This window comes from Bison bison, unplaced genomic scaffold, assembly GCF_000754665.1.
Source record: "Bison bison bison isolate TAMUID 2011002044 unplaced genomic scaffold, Bison_UMD1.0 scf7180017864066, whole genome shotgun sequence".
Classification (NCBI taxonomy): Eukaryota; Metazoa; Chordata; class Mammalia; order Artiodactyla; family Bovidae; genus Bison; species Bison bison.
This window is the reverse complement of record NW_011494638.1, coordinates 2,676,412-2,692,888: the sequence shown is the minus strand read 5'-3', so window position 1 is coordinate 2,692,888 and position 16,477 is coordinate 2,676,412. Positions and strand designations below refer to the sequence as shown.

The 16,477-nt window shown below is 37.1% G+C and overlaps 1 protein-coding gene across 1 annotated transcript in view; it reads right to left on the bottom strand.

Annotated features, from left to right (window-relative positions):
• The window catches only part of UNC13C (unc-13 homolog C (C. elegans)), a 673,935-nt gene that overhangs the window by 80,528 nt on the left and 576,930 nt on the right, over positions 1-16,477 (bottom strand). Inside the window, exon 26 of the mRNA XM_010836764.1 lies at positions 11,976-12,064. Within this exon, the coding sequence (XP_010835066.1) occupies positions 11,976-12,064 (89 nt within the window). The remainder of the gene's footprint in view (positions 1-11,975; positions 12,065-16,477) is intronic.

Here is a 16,477-nt window from a genome sequence, read left to right as displayed (position 1 = left end):
AATGAGAACATGGTGACTCAAAACCTATGGGATGCAGCAAATGCTTTTCTAAGAGGGAAGTTTATAGCAATATAATCCTACCTTAAGAAATGAGAAAAATCTCAAACAACTTAACCTTACACCTAAAGCAACTAGAGAAAGAACAAGCAGCAAAATGCTAAGTTAGCAGAAGGAAAAAATTAATAAAATTTAGAACAGAAGTAAAATAGAAATGAAAACAAAAGCAAAGATCAATAAAACTAAAAGCTGGTTCTTTGATAAACAAAACTGATAAAGCTTTAGCCAGACTCATCAAAAAAAAGGAAGAGGCCTCAAATAGATAAAATTATTGGGCTGGCCAAGAAGTTTGTTCCAGTTTTTCCATTACATCTTACAGAAAAAACCCAAACAAATATTTTGGCCAACCCAATAGAAATGAAAAAGGAGAAATTACAAATTGATACTATAGAAATACAGAGGATAGTAAGACTATTACAAGCAATTGTATGCCAATAAAATGAAGAAATGGACAGATTTTTAGAAAGGCACAACCTTCCAAGGCTGAACCAGGAAGAAATAGAAAATGTGAACAGACCAATCACCAGTAATGAAATTGAAACTGATTAAAAATCTTCCAGCAAACGTAAGTTCAGGAACAGATAGCTTCACAGGTAAACTTTATCAAACATTTAGAGAAGAGCTAACAACCATCTTTCTCAAACTCTTCCAAAAAAAAAAATCAACAAAACTTTTGAGGGAGGAACACTCCCAAGCTCATTCTATAAGGCCATCACCCTGATACCAAAACCAGACAAAGATATCACACATCCACATCCACAAAAATTACAGACCAGTATCACTGATGAACACAGAAGCAAAAATCCCCAACAAAGTACTAGCAAACAAAATCCAACAACATATAAACGTATCATACACCATGATCAAGTGGGATTTATCCCAGGGATGCAAGGATTCTGCAACATACACAAACCGATCAGTGTAATACACCACACTAACCAACAGAGGAATAAAAACTCTATGATCATCTCAATAGGTGCAGGAAAAGCTTTTGACAAAATTCAACACCCATTTACAATTAAAAAGCTTTTCAGAAAGTAGGCATAGAGGGAACTTACCTTAATTAATAAAGGCCATATTTGACAAACCCAGAGCTATTAATAACAATATGCCCAATGGTGAAAAACTGAAAGCATTTCCTCTAAGATCAGGAATAAGACAAGGATGTCCATTCTTGCCACTATTATTCAACATAATTTTGGAAGTCCTAGCCATGGCAATCAGAGAAGAAAAAGAATCCAAATTGAAAGAGAAGTAAAACTGTCACTGTGCACATGACATAATACTATACATAATGAATCCTAAAGAGGCCACCAGAAATCTACTGGTACTAATCAATGAATTTGATGAAGTTGTATGATGCAAAATTAAAACACAGAAATCTCACATTCCTATACACTAGCAAAAAAGATCAGGGAGAGAAAATAAGGAAACAATCCAATTTACCATTAAAACAACAACAACAACAACAAAATACCTAGGAATAAACCTACCTAAGGAGGCAAAAGATCTGTACTCAGAAAACTATAAGATACTGATGAAAGAAAGACCACACAGACAGATGGAGAGATATACCATATTTTTGGATCAGAAGAATCAATATTGTGAAAACAACTATATTATCCAAAGCAATCTACAGATTCAAAGCAATCTCTATCAAGTTACCAATAGCATTTTTCACAGAATTAGAACAAAAAATTTTACAATTTGTATGGAAACACAAAAGACCCCAAATAGCCAAAGCAATCGTGAGAAAGAAAAATGGAGTTGGAGGAATCAGGCTCCCTGACTTCAGACTATACTACAAAGCTACAGTAATCAAGACAGTACTACACACACACACACACACACACAGAAATACAGATCAATGGAACAGGACAGAAAGCCCAGAGATAAACCCTCCCACCTATGGTCACCTAATCTATGACAAAGGAAGCAAGAATATAAAATGGAGAAAAGTCAGTCTCTTCAATAAGTGGTACTGGGAAAACTGGAGAGCTAAAGCTAAAAGAATGAAATTAGAACACTCCCTAACACCATACACAAAAATAACCTCAAGTTCATTAAATACCTAAATGTATTTAATTTAGGAAAACATAGGCAGAATACTCTTTGATATAAATCACAGCAAAATCTTTGTGACCCACTTCCTAGAGTAATGAAAATAAAAACAAAAATAAACAAATGGCTCCTAAGTAAACTTAAAAGCTTTTGCACAACAAAGAAAACCATAAGCAAGACAAAAAGACCCTCAGAATGGGAGAAAATATATGAAGCAACTGACAAGGGATTAATCTACAAAATCTACAAACAACTCTTGTAGCTCAATATAAATACAAGGAACACCATCAAAATATGGGTAAAAGACCTCAACAGACATTTCTCCTAAGAAAGCATACAGATGGACCACAGGCATATGAAAAGATGCTCAGCAGCACTAATTATCAGTTCAGTCCAGTCGCTCAGTCATGTCCGACTCTTTGCGACCCCATGAATCGCAGCACACCAGGCCTCCCTGTCCATCACCAACTCCCGGAGTTCACTCAGACTCACGTCCATCGAGTCAGTGATGCCATCCAGACATCTCATCCTCCCTCTGTTGTCTTCTTCTCCTCCTGCCCCCAATCCCTCCCAGCATCACAGTCTTTTCCAATGAGTCAACTCTTCACTAATTATCAGACAAGTGCAAATTGAAACTATCATCTCACACTGGTCAGAATGGCCATCAAAAAAATATACAAACAATAAATGCTGGAGAGGGTGTGGAGAAAAGGGAACCCTTCTAAACTATTGGTGGGAATGTAAACTGATACAACCATTATGGAGAACAGTATGGAGGTTCCTCAAAAAACTGAAAATAGAACACTATATGACCCAGCAATCCCACTCCTGGGCATATACCCAGAGAAAATCAGAATTTCAAAAGACATATGCACCCCAATGTTCACTGCAGCACTATAATAGCCAGGACATGAAAGAAAAGCTAAGTTTCCATCAACAGAAGAATGGATGATGAAGATGTGGCATATATAATATATATATATGTAACAGCCATAAAAAGGAATGGAATTGTGTCATTTGTAGAGACACGGATGGAGCTAGAGACTGCCATACAGAGCAAAGTCAGAAGGAGAAAAGGAAAATGTTATAGTAATGCATATATGAGGGATCTAGAAAAAGGGTACTGATGAACCTATTTGCAAAGCAGAAAGAGAGACACAGACCTAGACAACAAACATACAGAAAACCAAAGGTGGCTTGGAGGGGCTGGGCTGAATTGGGAGATCGAAACTGACATACACACACTACCATGTATAAAATAGATAACTAATGAGAACCTACTGTATAGCATAGGGGACTCTACTCCATGCTCTGTGGTAACCTCAATGGGAAGGAAATACAAAAAGGAAGGGATATATGTATATTTACAGCTGATTCACTTTGCTGTTTGGCATAAATTAATACAACATTGTAAAGCAACTATAATAAATTTTTTTAATAAAAGCATTCAAGCTCAACAATTACATTATCTTAATATCAACAAAAGCAAAATCAACCCCAAGGTGTTACACTGGACTCATCTATTAACCAATAGAAGCAATAATGTTAATATGAGTTACAAGAAATATTTCTCCTTGCATAATCTATATAAGTAACTAATATTATACTGATAGTTAAAAGCAAATAAGAGGTGGCAAGAATACACAGAAGAACTATACAAAAAAGGTCTGAATCATCTGGATAACCATAATGATATGATCATTCATCTAGAGCCAGACATCCTGGAGAATGAAGTCAAGTGGGCCTAGGAAGCATTACTACAAACAAAGCTAGTAGAGGTGATGGTATTCCAACTGAGCTATTTCAAATCCTAAAAGATGATGCTGTTAAAGTGTTGCACTCAATATGCCAACAGATTTGGAAACTCAGCAATGGCTACAGGACTGGAAAAGGTCAGTTTTCATTCCAATCCCAAAGAAAGACAATGCCAAAGAGCGTTCAACTACTGTACAATTGCAGTCATTTTACATACTAGCAAGGTTATGCTCAAAATCATTCAACCTAGGCTTCAACAGTACATGAACCAAGAACTTCTAGATGTATAAGCTGGATTTAGAAAAGGCAAAGGAACAAGAGATCAGATTGGCAATATCTGTTGGATCACAGAAAAAGGAAGGGAATTCCAGAAAAACATCTGCTTCATTGACAGTACTAAAACCTTTGACTGTGTGGATCACAACAAACTGGAAAATTCATAAGGAGATGAGAATACCACACTACCTTACCTGCCTCCTGAGAAACCTGTATACAAGTCAAGAAGCAACAATTAGAACCAGACATGAACAATGGACTGTTTCAAAACTGGGAAAGGAGTATATTAAGGCTGTATATTGTCACCCTGCTTATTTAAAAAAGATGCAGAGTATATCATGCAAAATGCTGGTCTGGGTGAAGCACATCTGGAATCAAGTTTGCTGGGAGAAATATCAATCACTTCAGATACGCAGATGAAACCACTCTAGTGGCAGAAAGCGAAGAGGAACTAAAGAGCCTCTTGATGAAGGTGAAAGAGGAGAGTGAAAAATCTGGCTTAAAACTCAACATTCAACAACTGAAGATCATGGCATCCAGTCCTATCACTTCATGGCAAATAAATGGGTAAAAATGGAAACAGTGACAGGCTATTTTCTTGGGCTCCAAAATATCTGTGGATGGTGACTGAAAAACCTGGACAGTGCATTAAAAAGCAGAGACATCACTTTGCCAACAGAGGTCTGTAGAGTCAAAGCTATGGTTTTTCTAGTAATCATTTATGGATATAAGAATTAGACCATAAAAAAAGGCTGAGTACTAAAAAATTGATGCTTTTGAGCTGTGGTTTTGGAGAAGACTCTTGAGAGTCCCTTGGACTGCAAGGAGATCCAACCATATCATCCTAAAGGAAATCAGTCCTGAATATTCACTGGAATGATGCTGAAGCTGAAACTCCAATACTCTGGCCACCTGATGCAAAGAACTGACTCATTGGGAAAGATACTGATGCTGGGAAAGACTGAAAGCAGGAGGAGAAGGGGGTGACAGAGGATGAGATGATTGGTTGGCATCACTGATTCATTGGTAATGAGTTTGAGCAAACTCCCGGAGATAGTGAAAAACAAGCAAGCCTGGGTGCTGCAGTCCACGGGGTGGCAAAGAGTTGGACATGACTGAGTGACTAAACAACAAGAGCAGCAAATAAATGCAATTAAACATTAAGTTACTTATTAAATACACTTTAACCCAACACAGGCAGGCACTCAAGAAAGATTAAAAAAAGATTTAACTAAGTCTGTGAGGTGTAATCTGTAGTACTATTGTTTTCATTCTTTATATCCTCCTACACCAACTTTGGTGGTTTCTAACTAAACAGCAGAAAATAGTAGAGATTTAAATAGTGGAGACTCTGAGCATATTCAGTAGTCCTCTGTGTTGTCTGTTACTCTCAACTTCAACAATAAGTGTAATTATAATACACACACTAGCAGGCAAGAAAAAAGCCAGTTAGGATACTGAGGGTAAATTAATCACATCTTGGGAATGGTGAGAAGGAGTTACCAGGTAATAATAATAAGGTAATAACCTGTACTGTATACAGGTCAAGAAGCAACAGAAGCAGAAATGGAACAATGGACTGGTTCAAAATTGGTAAAGGAGTATGTCAAGACTGTATATTGTCATCCTGTTTATTTAACTTAGATGCAGACTACATCATGCAAAATTCTGGGCTGAAAGAGTCACAAGCTGGAATCAAGATTGTCAAGAGAAATATCAACAACCTCAGATATGTAGATGATACCACTCTAATGGCAGAAAGTAAAGAGGAACTAAAGAGCCTTGCCGGGGTCCAGCCCCGGTGGATCCAGGGAATTCGAAGCGGGGACGGCGTTGGCGAGGATCAGGAAATAACTGCTTAATTAAACTTTCATTAAGGATATAAAGAGTAATAGAATAAGGATAGCTCAGTAGGAAAATTCAGTGAAGAAAGAGGCTGAATAATTCAGCCAGAAGGTAGGAGAAAGAATGACATGGTGAGACCAAGTTTCAGTGAACAAGGCCCGCACTTTATTTTCCAAAGTAGTTTTTATACCTTAAGTTATGCATAGAGGATAATGGGGGAAGGGGTAGAGTCATGCAGCAAGCCAGGCTTTCTTCCTGCAAACTTATCATATGCAAAAGTTTAGGTGATTTGCATCATCTTCTGGCCCGGAGGCCTTTTTCTCTAAAGGTGATTATTCTAAAGTCAGGCGCCAGCCTCCAAAAAGCATTAGATAAAGTTGCATTCCTACAGAGCAAAGGTGTGGTGGGCTATAACAAGAAAAAGAATTAACTCAAGGGTCCCAGGTTACAAACATTAAAGCTACTACTTACACCAATTATATTAATCAATACATTGCCAGGGACACAGCAGGTAAGGGATATGGAAACTTAGCAGCAAACATTGGCCCAACAAGTGAAAATCCCTTCACCAATACAATTTCTAATCAATCTTTTAACTGCTCAAAGGAATCTGTATTTAGACAGTTTAGAACATCTCATGCCTCTCACAGTTGGGAGGCTCTGAACAATCACGTGTGACCGGAAAAACCTATTCAGGCAGGCTAGAGGATTTCCAAAATAGTTTGTAGGTTGAAACACTGTCACACCCAGGAATTATTAACTGGAGCTGTAAGCTAACTCTTTTTTCAGAGAGAGGTAGTGGGGGACAGCCCCCCGTAAAGTCAGAGGTGTAGGTGAAAGCACAAAGCAGAAAGTAGGCAGACTCTGGTTTTGGGGGTAGATGGGGGACTCCTGAGGCTAGATCCCGCCTTTGCGTATGCGAGCCTCCTTCCTCATGACCTTTGTCATGGGCGGAGTTCCTTACGCTGGCTCCAGGCAGTGATAGAATTCCAGTTGAGCTATTCCAGATCCTGAAAGATGATGCTGTGGAAAGTGCTGCACTCAATATGCAATATGCAATATGCACTCAATATGCAATATGCCGGCTCCCAGCAGAGCCTCTTGATAAGGGTGAAAGAGAAGAGTGCAAAAGCTGGCTTAAAAACCAACATTCAAGAAATGAATATCATGGCATCTGGTCCCATCACTTCATGGCAAACAGATGGGGAAAAAGTGGAAACAGTGATAGATTTTTTCTTAGCTCCAAAATCACTGTGGACAGTGACTGCAGCCATGAAATTAAAATGCACTTTCTCCTTGGGAGAAAAGCTATGACAGACCTAGATAGCATATAAAAAAGCAGAGACATTTCTTTGCCAACAAAAGTCCACATGGTCAAAGCTATGGTTTTCCAGTAATTGTGCATGATGAAAAAGTAGCCTGAACACCAAAGAATTAATGCTTTCAGATTGTGGTGCTGGAGAAGACTCTTGAGAGTCCCTTGGACTTTAAGGAGATCCAAGCAGTCGATCCTAAAGGAAATCAACCCTGAATATTCATTGGAAGGACTGATGCTGAAGCTTCAATACTTTGGCCACCTGATGCAAAAAGCCGACTCATTGGAAAAGACCCTGATGATGGGAAAGATTGAAGGAAATAGAGAAAGGGGTGGCAGAGGATAAGATGGTTAGATTGCATCACTGATTCAATGGACATGAACCTGGGCAAACTCTGGGAGATAGTGGAGGACAGAGGAGCCTGGTGTGTTGTAGGCCATGAGGTTGCAAAGAGTCAAACATGACTTAGCAACTGAACAGCAACAAGAAGTAGCAGTAGGTACTTGAAGCAATATATAGGAAAGGTAAATCATGCGGGAAAACATTTGACCTGGTTGATTTACCACTAGGTCATCAGTGATTCAGCTGAGTGTATTATTAAGCACCTTTGAAATAGCTACTTTCTTAGAACTGATTCTTAAAACAGTGAATTGAGGTGGAGGCTTGACTGAGCAGAAGGTATGATACTCATGATCCAAAAATGTACAAACAGGCTCCTACAACAGACCCATATGGTAAACACCCACCAGAAGACAGCTCTGTGTGTGGGATCAGACATATGGAGGAAGGATTACCAGAGAATAAGAGAGAATGCTCTTCTGCTGCTGCTAATTCACTTTAGTTGTGTCCAACTCTGTGTGACCCCATAGACGGCAGCCCACCAGGCTCTTCTGTCCCTGGGATTCTCCAGACAAGAACACTGGAGTGGGTTGCCATTTCCTTCTCCAATGCATGAAAGTGAAAAGTGAAAGTGAAGTCGCTCAGTCATGTCTGACCCTCAGGGACCCCATGGACTGCAGCCTACCAGGCTCCTCCGTCCATGGAATTTTCCAGGCAAGAGTACTGTAGTGGGGTGCCATTGCCTTCTCCAAATGCTCTTCTACCCTACCATTAATCCAGGCTGAATCAACACTGGCATCTTACTGAAAATCTTCTGTCTCTATCAACTTTTGGTAAAGTCACCTAAAGAGTCTTTTTTTTCTATCTATTTTCTGCTTGAAAAGTTTTTATTAATCAGTAGTGCTTCAGGTGGCTCAGCAGTAAAGAATCCACCTGTGATGCAGAAGACACTGGTTCGAACCCTGGGTTGAGAAGGTCTCCTGGAGAAGAGCATGGCAACCCACTCCAATATTCTTGCCTGGAGAATCCCATAGACAGAAGAGCCTGGCATGCTATAGTCCAAAGAGTTGGACACAACTCAAGCAACTGCACGCACGCACACACACACACACACACACACAGTACCAGAAAATAATGACAGACTCTATCGATCCCAGGGTCAGGAAGATCCCCTGGAGAAGGAAATGGCAACCCACTCCAGTATTCTTGCCTGGAGAATCCCATGGACAGAGGAGCCTGGTGGGCTACAGTCCATGGGGTCGAAAAGAGTCGGACATGACTGAGTGATTTCATTCATTCATTCATTCATGAGCACTTGAGAAGCCACAGAAGACACACAGAACTCCTATGAAATGTTCATGATTTTTAAAATTTATTTAATCCAGCTGGCCACTGGTACCAGAGATTAAAAGAAGTGTAATAAACCAAAGAACTAAACTGCAAAATATGTGCGTAAGCATAAACCTGAGTGGCAAAGGTTTAGAAAACATTAAGACATCATTAAGATATCACTGAGGTTTTATCTCACTTAGTCTCAGTTCCCAGGTGGGTTTCCTATGCATGTATTATAACCCAGAGACCCAGGCTTCAGATGTTTGGTTTGGCTTTGGCCTGGCTTTCCTGAAAAAATCATCCTGCCAGCTACATAGAGTAGAATAATTTAATTGTGGGTTTTAATAACAGCAGATGAAATAGATTTGGGGCAATTAATTATGCACTTAATTTTAAAACTCACAACCACTAATTTACACTAAAAGAAAGGTGGACTCATACTGAAATTATCCAGTTTGACTCTACTGCATGATCAAACTGATCCTTATGGACTTCTCACCTACCCTGAGTGTGAGATACAGACTTGGTTGGTAGTGTGGAAAATAAATCCATGGCAACAGAATAAGATAATTATTCTTTTTATAAGGGAGGCCTAAAAGCTCAATACATCAAGACTGCATCTGGCTCAGCATCTAAACTGTGAAGGGGCTTTCCACGAAGATGATGAACACACCTCTGATACTGAAGAGGAGTCCAAGCATAGGACTTTCCTTTGCTTCGTTCCTACATTTGAGAAAAAGTATGATACTTTGTGTCTTTTTCTTTTTAGTCTTTCTGATTTAAGAGTGGCAAAACTAATCAGCAGACGTCTGTTAAGTATGTGTTTTTCCAAAATACACAAATAAGTCATGACTAGACTCCAACTGAGCGACTTCACTCTCATGCATTGGAGAAGGAAATGGCAACCCACTCCAGTGTTCTTGCCTGAAGAATCTCAGAGACGGCGGAGCCTGGTGGGCTGCCATCTATGGGATCACACAGAGTTGGACATGACTGAAGTGACTTAGCAGCAGCAGCAGACTCCAAAGAGACAGCTAGCCCTCTTTTTAAGAATAAATTTCAATCTTATTTGAGAACTGAAGTCATAGGTTAAAATAATAAGTCAGTATTTATTGAACTAATACTTAAAGCAAATTCTGTATGAAATTAATGAACTTCTTAAAAGATGTGTTTGATTTACCATTATATCCAAGAAAACAAACAAACCAGCCAAAGAATAAACCTACTTAAGAAGGCAAAAGACCCATACTTCAAAAACTATAAGATACTGATGAAATAAAATTGAAAATCATACAAATAGATGGAAAGATATACTCTATTCTTAGATTGGAAGAATCAGCATTGTTCAAATGACTATACTACCTAAGGCAATCTAAAGATTCAATGCAATCCCTATCAAATTAACAATGGCATTTTTCACACTACTGAAACGAAGAAAAATTAAAATTTGTATGGGAACACAAAAGACCTCAAATAGCCAAAGTATCTTGAGAAAGAAGAACAGAGCTGGAGGAACCATGCTCCCTGACTTTTGACTATGCTACAGACTATATTAAAATACTACAGTAATCAAAACAGTATGGTACTGGCATGAAAACAGACACAGAGGTCAGTGGAATAGGACAGAAAGCCCAGTGATAAACTCATGCACTTATGGTCAATTAATCTCTGACAAATGAGGCAAGAATATACAATTGAAAAAAGATAGTCTCTTCAATAGATCATGCTGGGAAAACTGGACAGCTACATGCAAAAGAATGAAATTAGAACATTCTCTAACACCATATACAAAAATAAACTCAAAATGGATTAAAGACCCCAAAACAGGGTACTATACATAAATCTCCTAGAGGAAAGGAAGGGAAGAACACTATCACAGTGGTATTTTTTGGATCTGTCTCCTGAAGTAAAGGAAATAAAAGCAAAAATAAACAAATGAGACCCAATTAAACTTAAAAGCTTCTGCCCAGCAAAAGAAACCATGAACAAAATGAAAACACAACTTACTGATTTGGAGAAAATATTGCAAATGATATTATTGGTAAGTGATTAATTTCCTATTTTAACATTTGCTGATGAGATGATGGCTTTTTCCTATAAGACCAAAATGAAGTTTATCTAGAATGAACTTCTCATTCTTTAGAACCACACTATTAATAAGCAAAGTTAATTAATGGGAAGAAAAAGACATAACATAGATGTGTTAGTAGTTTCCCATGAGCTAATTGCATTAACATTTCTAAAGCCTAAAACATAGCAGGCTGTCTTAATTCAGTTATGGGGTTAATAGTTCAGTTCTTTGGAACCACACTGATATGTATGGCATGAATACAACTCATCCCTGTCATGCATGTAAAGATTTTCTCCCTGCCTTTCTTCCTTCCTCTATTCCTTCAACAGCCAATTGCTAAGGTCTACAAACCAGAATTTCAAAGAGGAATGAAATGTCATTTCTGCCCTTAAGAAACATACAGTAATGAGAGGAAAACAGGCAAGTGAACCAGAATTTAGAGTGTAGTGTTGTCAGTGCTCCTCAACTGCAGGATACTCAGAGTTCTGGGGAGCAAACAGCAAGACATCACTATAAAATTGCAGGGTCATGGAAGATTTTCCAGAGGTTCGGTTCAGTTCAGTTCAGTCGCTCAGTCGTTTCCGACTCTTTGCGACCCCATGAATTGCAGGGGTGCCAGGGGTGCCAGGCCTCCCTGTCCATCACCAAGTCCCGGAGTTCACTCAAACTCATGTGCATCGAGTTGGTGATGCCATCCAGGCATCTCATCCTCTGTTGTCCCTTTCTCCTCCTGCCCCCAATCCCTCCCAGCATCATAGTCTTTTCCAATGAGTCAACTCTTTGCATGAGGAGGCCAAAGTACCAGAGGTGGTGATGCTTAAATTGAGTCTTCAAGTTAAATAGATTTAGACAGTCAGAGGAGAGAGACAGCACTAAAGACATGATTATAATACATTTGCATAGTAATTACTTAGTCCACTTACCTTTCACCATAAGTGACACTGAGCTCATCCAGAACCCCACTGAGTTTAACCTGAAGTTCTTTTAGAACAGTACTAGCTTCAGGGTCTAACTGCAAAGAGATCATAAACAATATTACTTTGGAGTTCTGAGAAAGCATAGCTTTTATTTCTTAGAAGCATGAAGCATTTTGCTTATTATAAGGTAAATTTCAAACAAACATGGCATACATATCCTTTTTTCTTTCTTTAATCTTTGAAATAAAATGCAAAATTTAGAAAATTCTAATAAAATTAAAAGTTTTTACTATGAAAAAAATTGATTAAAATGCATAGCATGCATACAAAAAAGAGCTATAGAGCAAAGCCTTTGTTGGTTATAGCAGTGGGATGCAAGGCATAACAAAATATATTACAGAACATGGTAATTTCATGACTTAGAAAATTGGTCATATGTTAGTTGAAAATGTGTGTTGCTTGAAAACATTTTCATCTGTAATATCCCTGTAAATAAATAGAACCATTGAAATTTTTTTAAATTGCTAAAAATTAATTTTTGCACATTATGTTGTACCTTAGTGAAGGAGTTTTCATATTTTTTCAAGTATAGAATTAAAAGTAATAGATGAACAATTATCCTCTTGCTCCAGTGTGTTTCTCTATAGGTGATAGGCCTAACTTTTCTTCCTAGATGCCAATTTTTAACTCAGAGTTCAAGATTTAAGTTTCTCATTTTATTTTATATATATTTTTTAAGTTTTTATTTTGTGTGGGGGGAGGGTAAAATTATTAAATCAAGATGACATATTATGTTTATTCTTACAATGTAAAAGCCAAATTCTTTTTATCTGATTTCAGTTCTAAAATAATATTAATCAATATTAGAAAATAACTTACACTATAAGTAAACACAAACAAATAAAACACCAAACTGTTAATGTGGCAGACTTTTTTATAATTACAGTGATGGATGAACACAAACTTTACCAGCATTTTAGAAAATTTTATCCTTTGTTAATTATATTTTTGCAAGCTAGTTGTCAAAATAGGATGACATATATCAGATGTATTGTATCTAGCGGATAGAAATTCATATAAAGGGAAACCTAGAATATTCTCTGAAATTTAAACCAATCTTCATTTGAGTCTTCAGAAATTCAGTTTCCTATCATTAGTACCTATAGTTCTTGCTCAAGTTGGTCTATTATTGAAGAGAGGGGCTTAGGATAAAGACAACCTTGGGGAGTAGAGCAAATGAAAGAAAGAAGGACTTACTACAAATAAGAGAACCTAAGAACACCAAATACATGTATGACACAAATCAATTTAAACTCCTGGAAGCTAACCCAGCATCAAAAATTGTCCCTAATAGAATACACGATCATAAATCCTACAATCCTCCAAGAAACTTTTCTAAAACTAAGAAACTATTAGGAAAAAGTATTATCTATACACCTCACCAGCTGCATTGCTCTATGATATACTGACATGACTAAAAACAGAACAGAAACCAAAAATCCCTCATTTAACATCTGACACTTTACTGGTTATATCAAACCAATTCTTAATGTCAATTTTCACTCAAATCTAGGTGATTTTAGCATTAGTTAGTTTCTGCCCCTTTATCAGAGTCAGTGCTGTTCTTCTGGTCTATATCATTTTCTGCTGCTGTCATTAGAGATTATCCGCACGTGCATGAGCAAGCTTAACACATATAGATTTCTCTAGAAGTTGGAAACTTACAATAACCCTAAGCCTCATACTTTGAGAGTTACATTGAGCTATAACCAGTAGCAAGGCAGTAATTCATAAAAAAATAGATATTGCCTATTTTAATCTCTGATATTGATATGCATTTAAACACAATTAGTGTAATAAACTGTATCTCCCAACCCTTAACCAAGAAAACATATGTGGATTGTTCACCTCAATCCTAGGAACCAGGAAAGCTGATTATTTTTTTGAATCACATGTTTTTGCTATTATCCTAATATCAGTTTTAACCCAACTTCACTTGGATAAAAATGTTCACGAACAGAAAATGAGAGAAGACCTCCCAAAGAATTTTCTCCAGGTCCCCCACTCCTTGGTAAATCTTGCTGAGGGGATAGGTGGTTGTTCTGCCCTTCCCCACAAAACTGCCACCTCCAACAGCATGGTTTTCTTCAGGAAATTGGGCTGCTTCTTATTTAAAGTGTATATTTTGTTCCCATATTAGTTTGATATACACATTGAGTTACCTTATTCACCTGTTAATATAATGACTTTAAAGTCATACAAAAATGGTTAAATAGCTCCGTTGGGTGAAATTATCCTATTTTCCTATGAATCATTTTAGTCTATTTTAGGTATTTTGGGAATGGAAATTTCCTATCAAATAATTGGTTATTACTTGAAAATCTGAAACTGTCAAACTATAGCAATTTAAACACTGGCTGACAGTTTTCATTTCCTGAGAGAAGCATGAGTTTTTAAGTGGGTGAAGTCAGAATGCCTCTGTCATATAAACAGGAAAAAAAAATAAAAGGTTTGGTTTTAGTTAAGTATTTTGATGTTTATTTAAAGCACACCAATAAACCTCTAACTACAAACAGTAATTATGAGGCCAATATGTAAATTGAAGATCTCTTGTAATAATAGTGGGCATAAATATCATACTCATCCTAATTATAAAACAATCTTTTTGGCCAGCAAATTTATCGGTTCTTGAGTTTTTCTGCATTTGTTTGAGTTCAAATTGAGAAAATTTTCCTTACTCCTGCAAACTCTCTAAATTTTATAAGAAATAATTTCTTATATTTATTAATTGATTATATATTGATTATTTATTGCCTAAATTCCCAATAGCACATTTTACAAATTACTGGCCACTTTGGAAAGATAAAAAGCAACCTAATTTTTTTTTTAATAAATGTTTAAAACTTAACCTAGTTCCTTAAGGAATGTGAAATCAAAAATAATTTGCACATTCCTATATTGTCATTTATAATTATTAAAATAAAAAAGAGAAACAAAAAATTTCAAGCATTCAAAAGCCACAATTAAAAAATTTTTAAATAAGAAACTGTATTAGCAGGTGTACATGAACACCTTGGCTGGCAACAAAATAAAGTAAAATATTAAGTGACTCCATGTAAAGAGGAACATACTCCATGAAAATTTAAGAATACTGGGTCAAAATCTGAATTTATAGTACAGCTTTCACAACAGATTTTATCCATACTTTGAAAAGTTGGGGAATTCAAAAATTTAGGCCAGATAAAGGGTGGTTTTAAAGGTCTGATTATAAAATATTAAAAAAAAAATAAAGGTCTGATTGAACCATGGTCATGCTTATATTGTATTTGAGTTTTCATACCACTGAGATAATTTATAGCATTGAGCTGTGGTGATATTAATGAATTCTCTGGAAGAGATAGCTAGTAGGCAAGGTATCTTTGAAGTTGTTTGTCCTCAAGGCTCACTTCCACTTTTCTTTAAAAGACAATTTACTTATCACCTTCTTTTGCAAATCTGACCCCATGTGTCACTAACACCGGGCAGTTAGTGACTTTCATTTGTGCACTAATTGTGTTCTGCATTATCACTGTCTACAGGACAGTCTCCTTAACTGTTCTATAAATCTCTCTCTTCCACTAAACTCTACCTGACTTAACTTTCTCTCCTGGGTATCTGTCCCTGGAAGCCTAAGAATACACTGGCCTTTATTTTTACAGTATCAAAGAGTCTGGTCATTAGTCTTGTGGGTGTCACATCCTCTTCAAGATTTTTTTTGCAGAAAAATCCTTCAGTAAATGCAAACTTCACTACTACTTGGGCAGCAAGTAGCATGAAAAAATGCTTTCAAAGGTAATTGTGATATGCAGAGTGCTCCTTCTTCTTACATTGATGCTTTGCACTGACTTATTAACAGAATAGTTTTGCATTTGAAATCTTTCATTCCTTAGCAACCACATGTTCTAGAGCTACCAAGTTAGTCCTAAATTTACGTGTTTGAGTCATTGCCAGACCATGCCAGATTATATCCTGATATTTTCTTGGTTCCAAAAATATGATTACCATATCCCCACTAGAGTTTCTTTCCCCAGCATAAATTCTTTCCCTAAGGGACCTAACAGTATGTTAGGTATGTTATTTCAGCCTCTTGTAACAGTGATTGCTAAACCAACCATTAACTTCTTACTAATATCAATAACCTCAGAGATTCAGATGACACCACCCTTATGGCAGAAAGTGAAGAGGAACTAAAAGGCCTGTTGATGAAAGTGAAAGTGGAGAGTGAAAAAGTTGGCTTAAAACTCAACATTCAGAAAACTAAAATCATGGTATCTGGTCCCATTACTTCATGGGAAATAGATGGGGAAACAGTAGAAACAGTGTCAGACTTTATTTTTTGGGGCCCCAAAATCACTGAAGATGGTGATTGCAGCCATGAAATTAAAAGATGCTTACTCCTTGGAAGGAAAGTTATGACCAACCTAGATAGCAGATTCAAAAGCAGAGACATTACTTTGCCAACAAAGGTC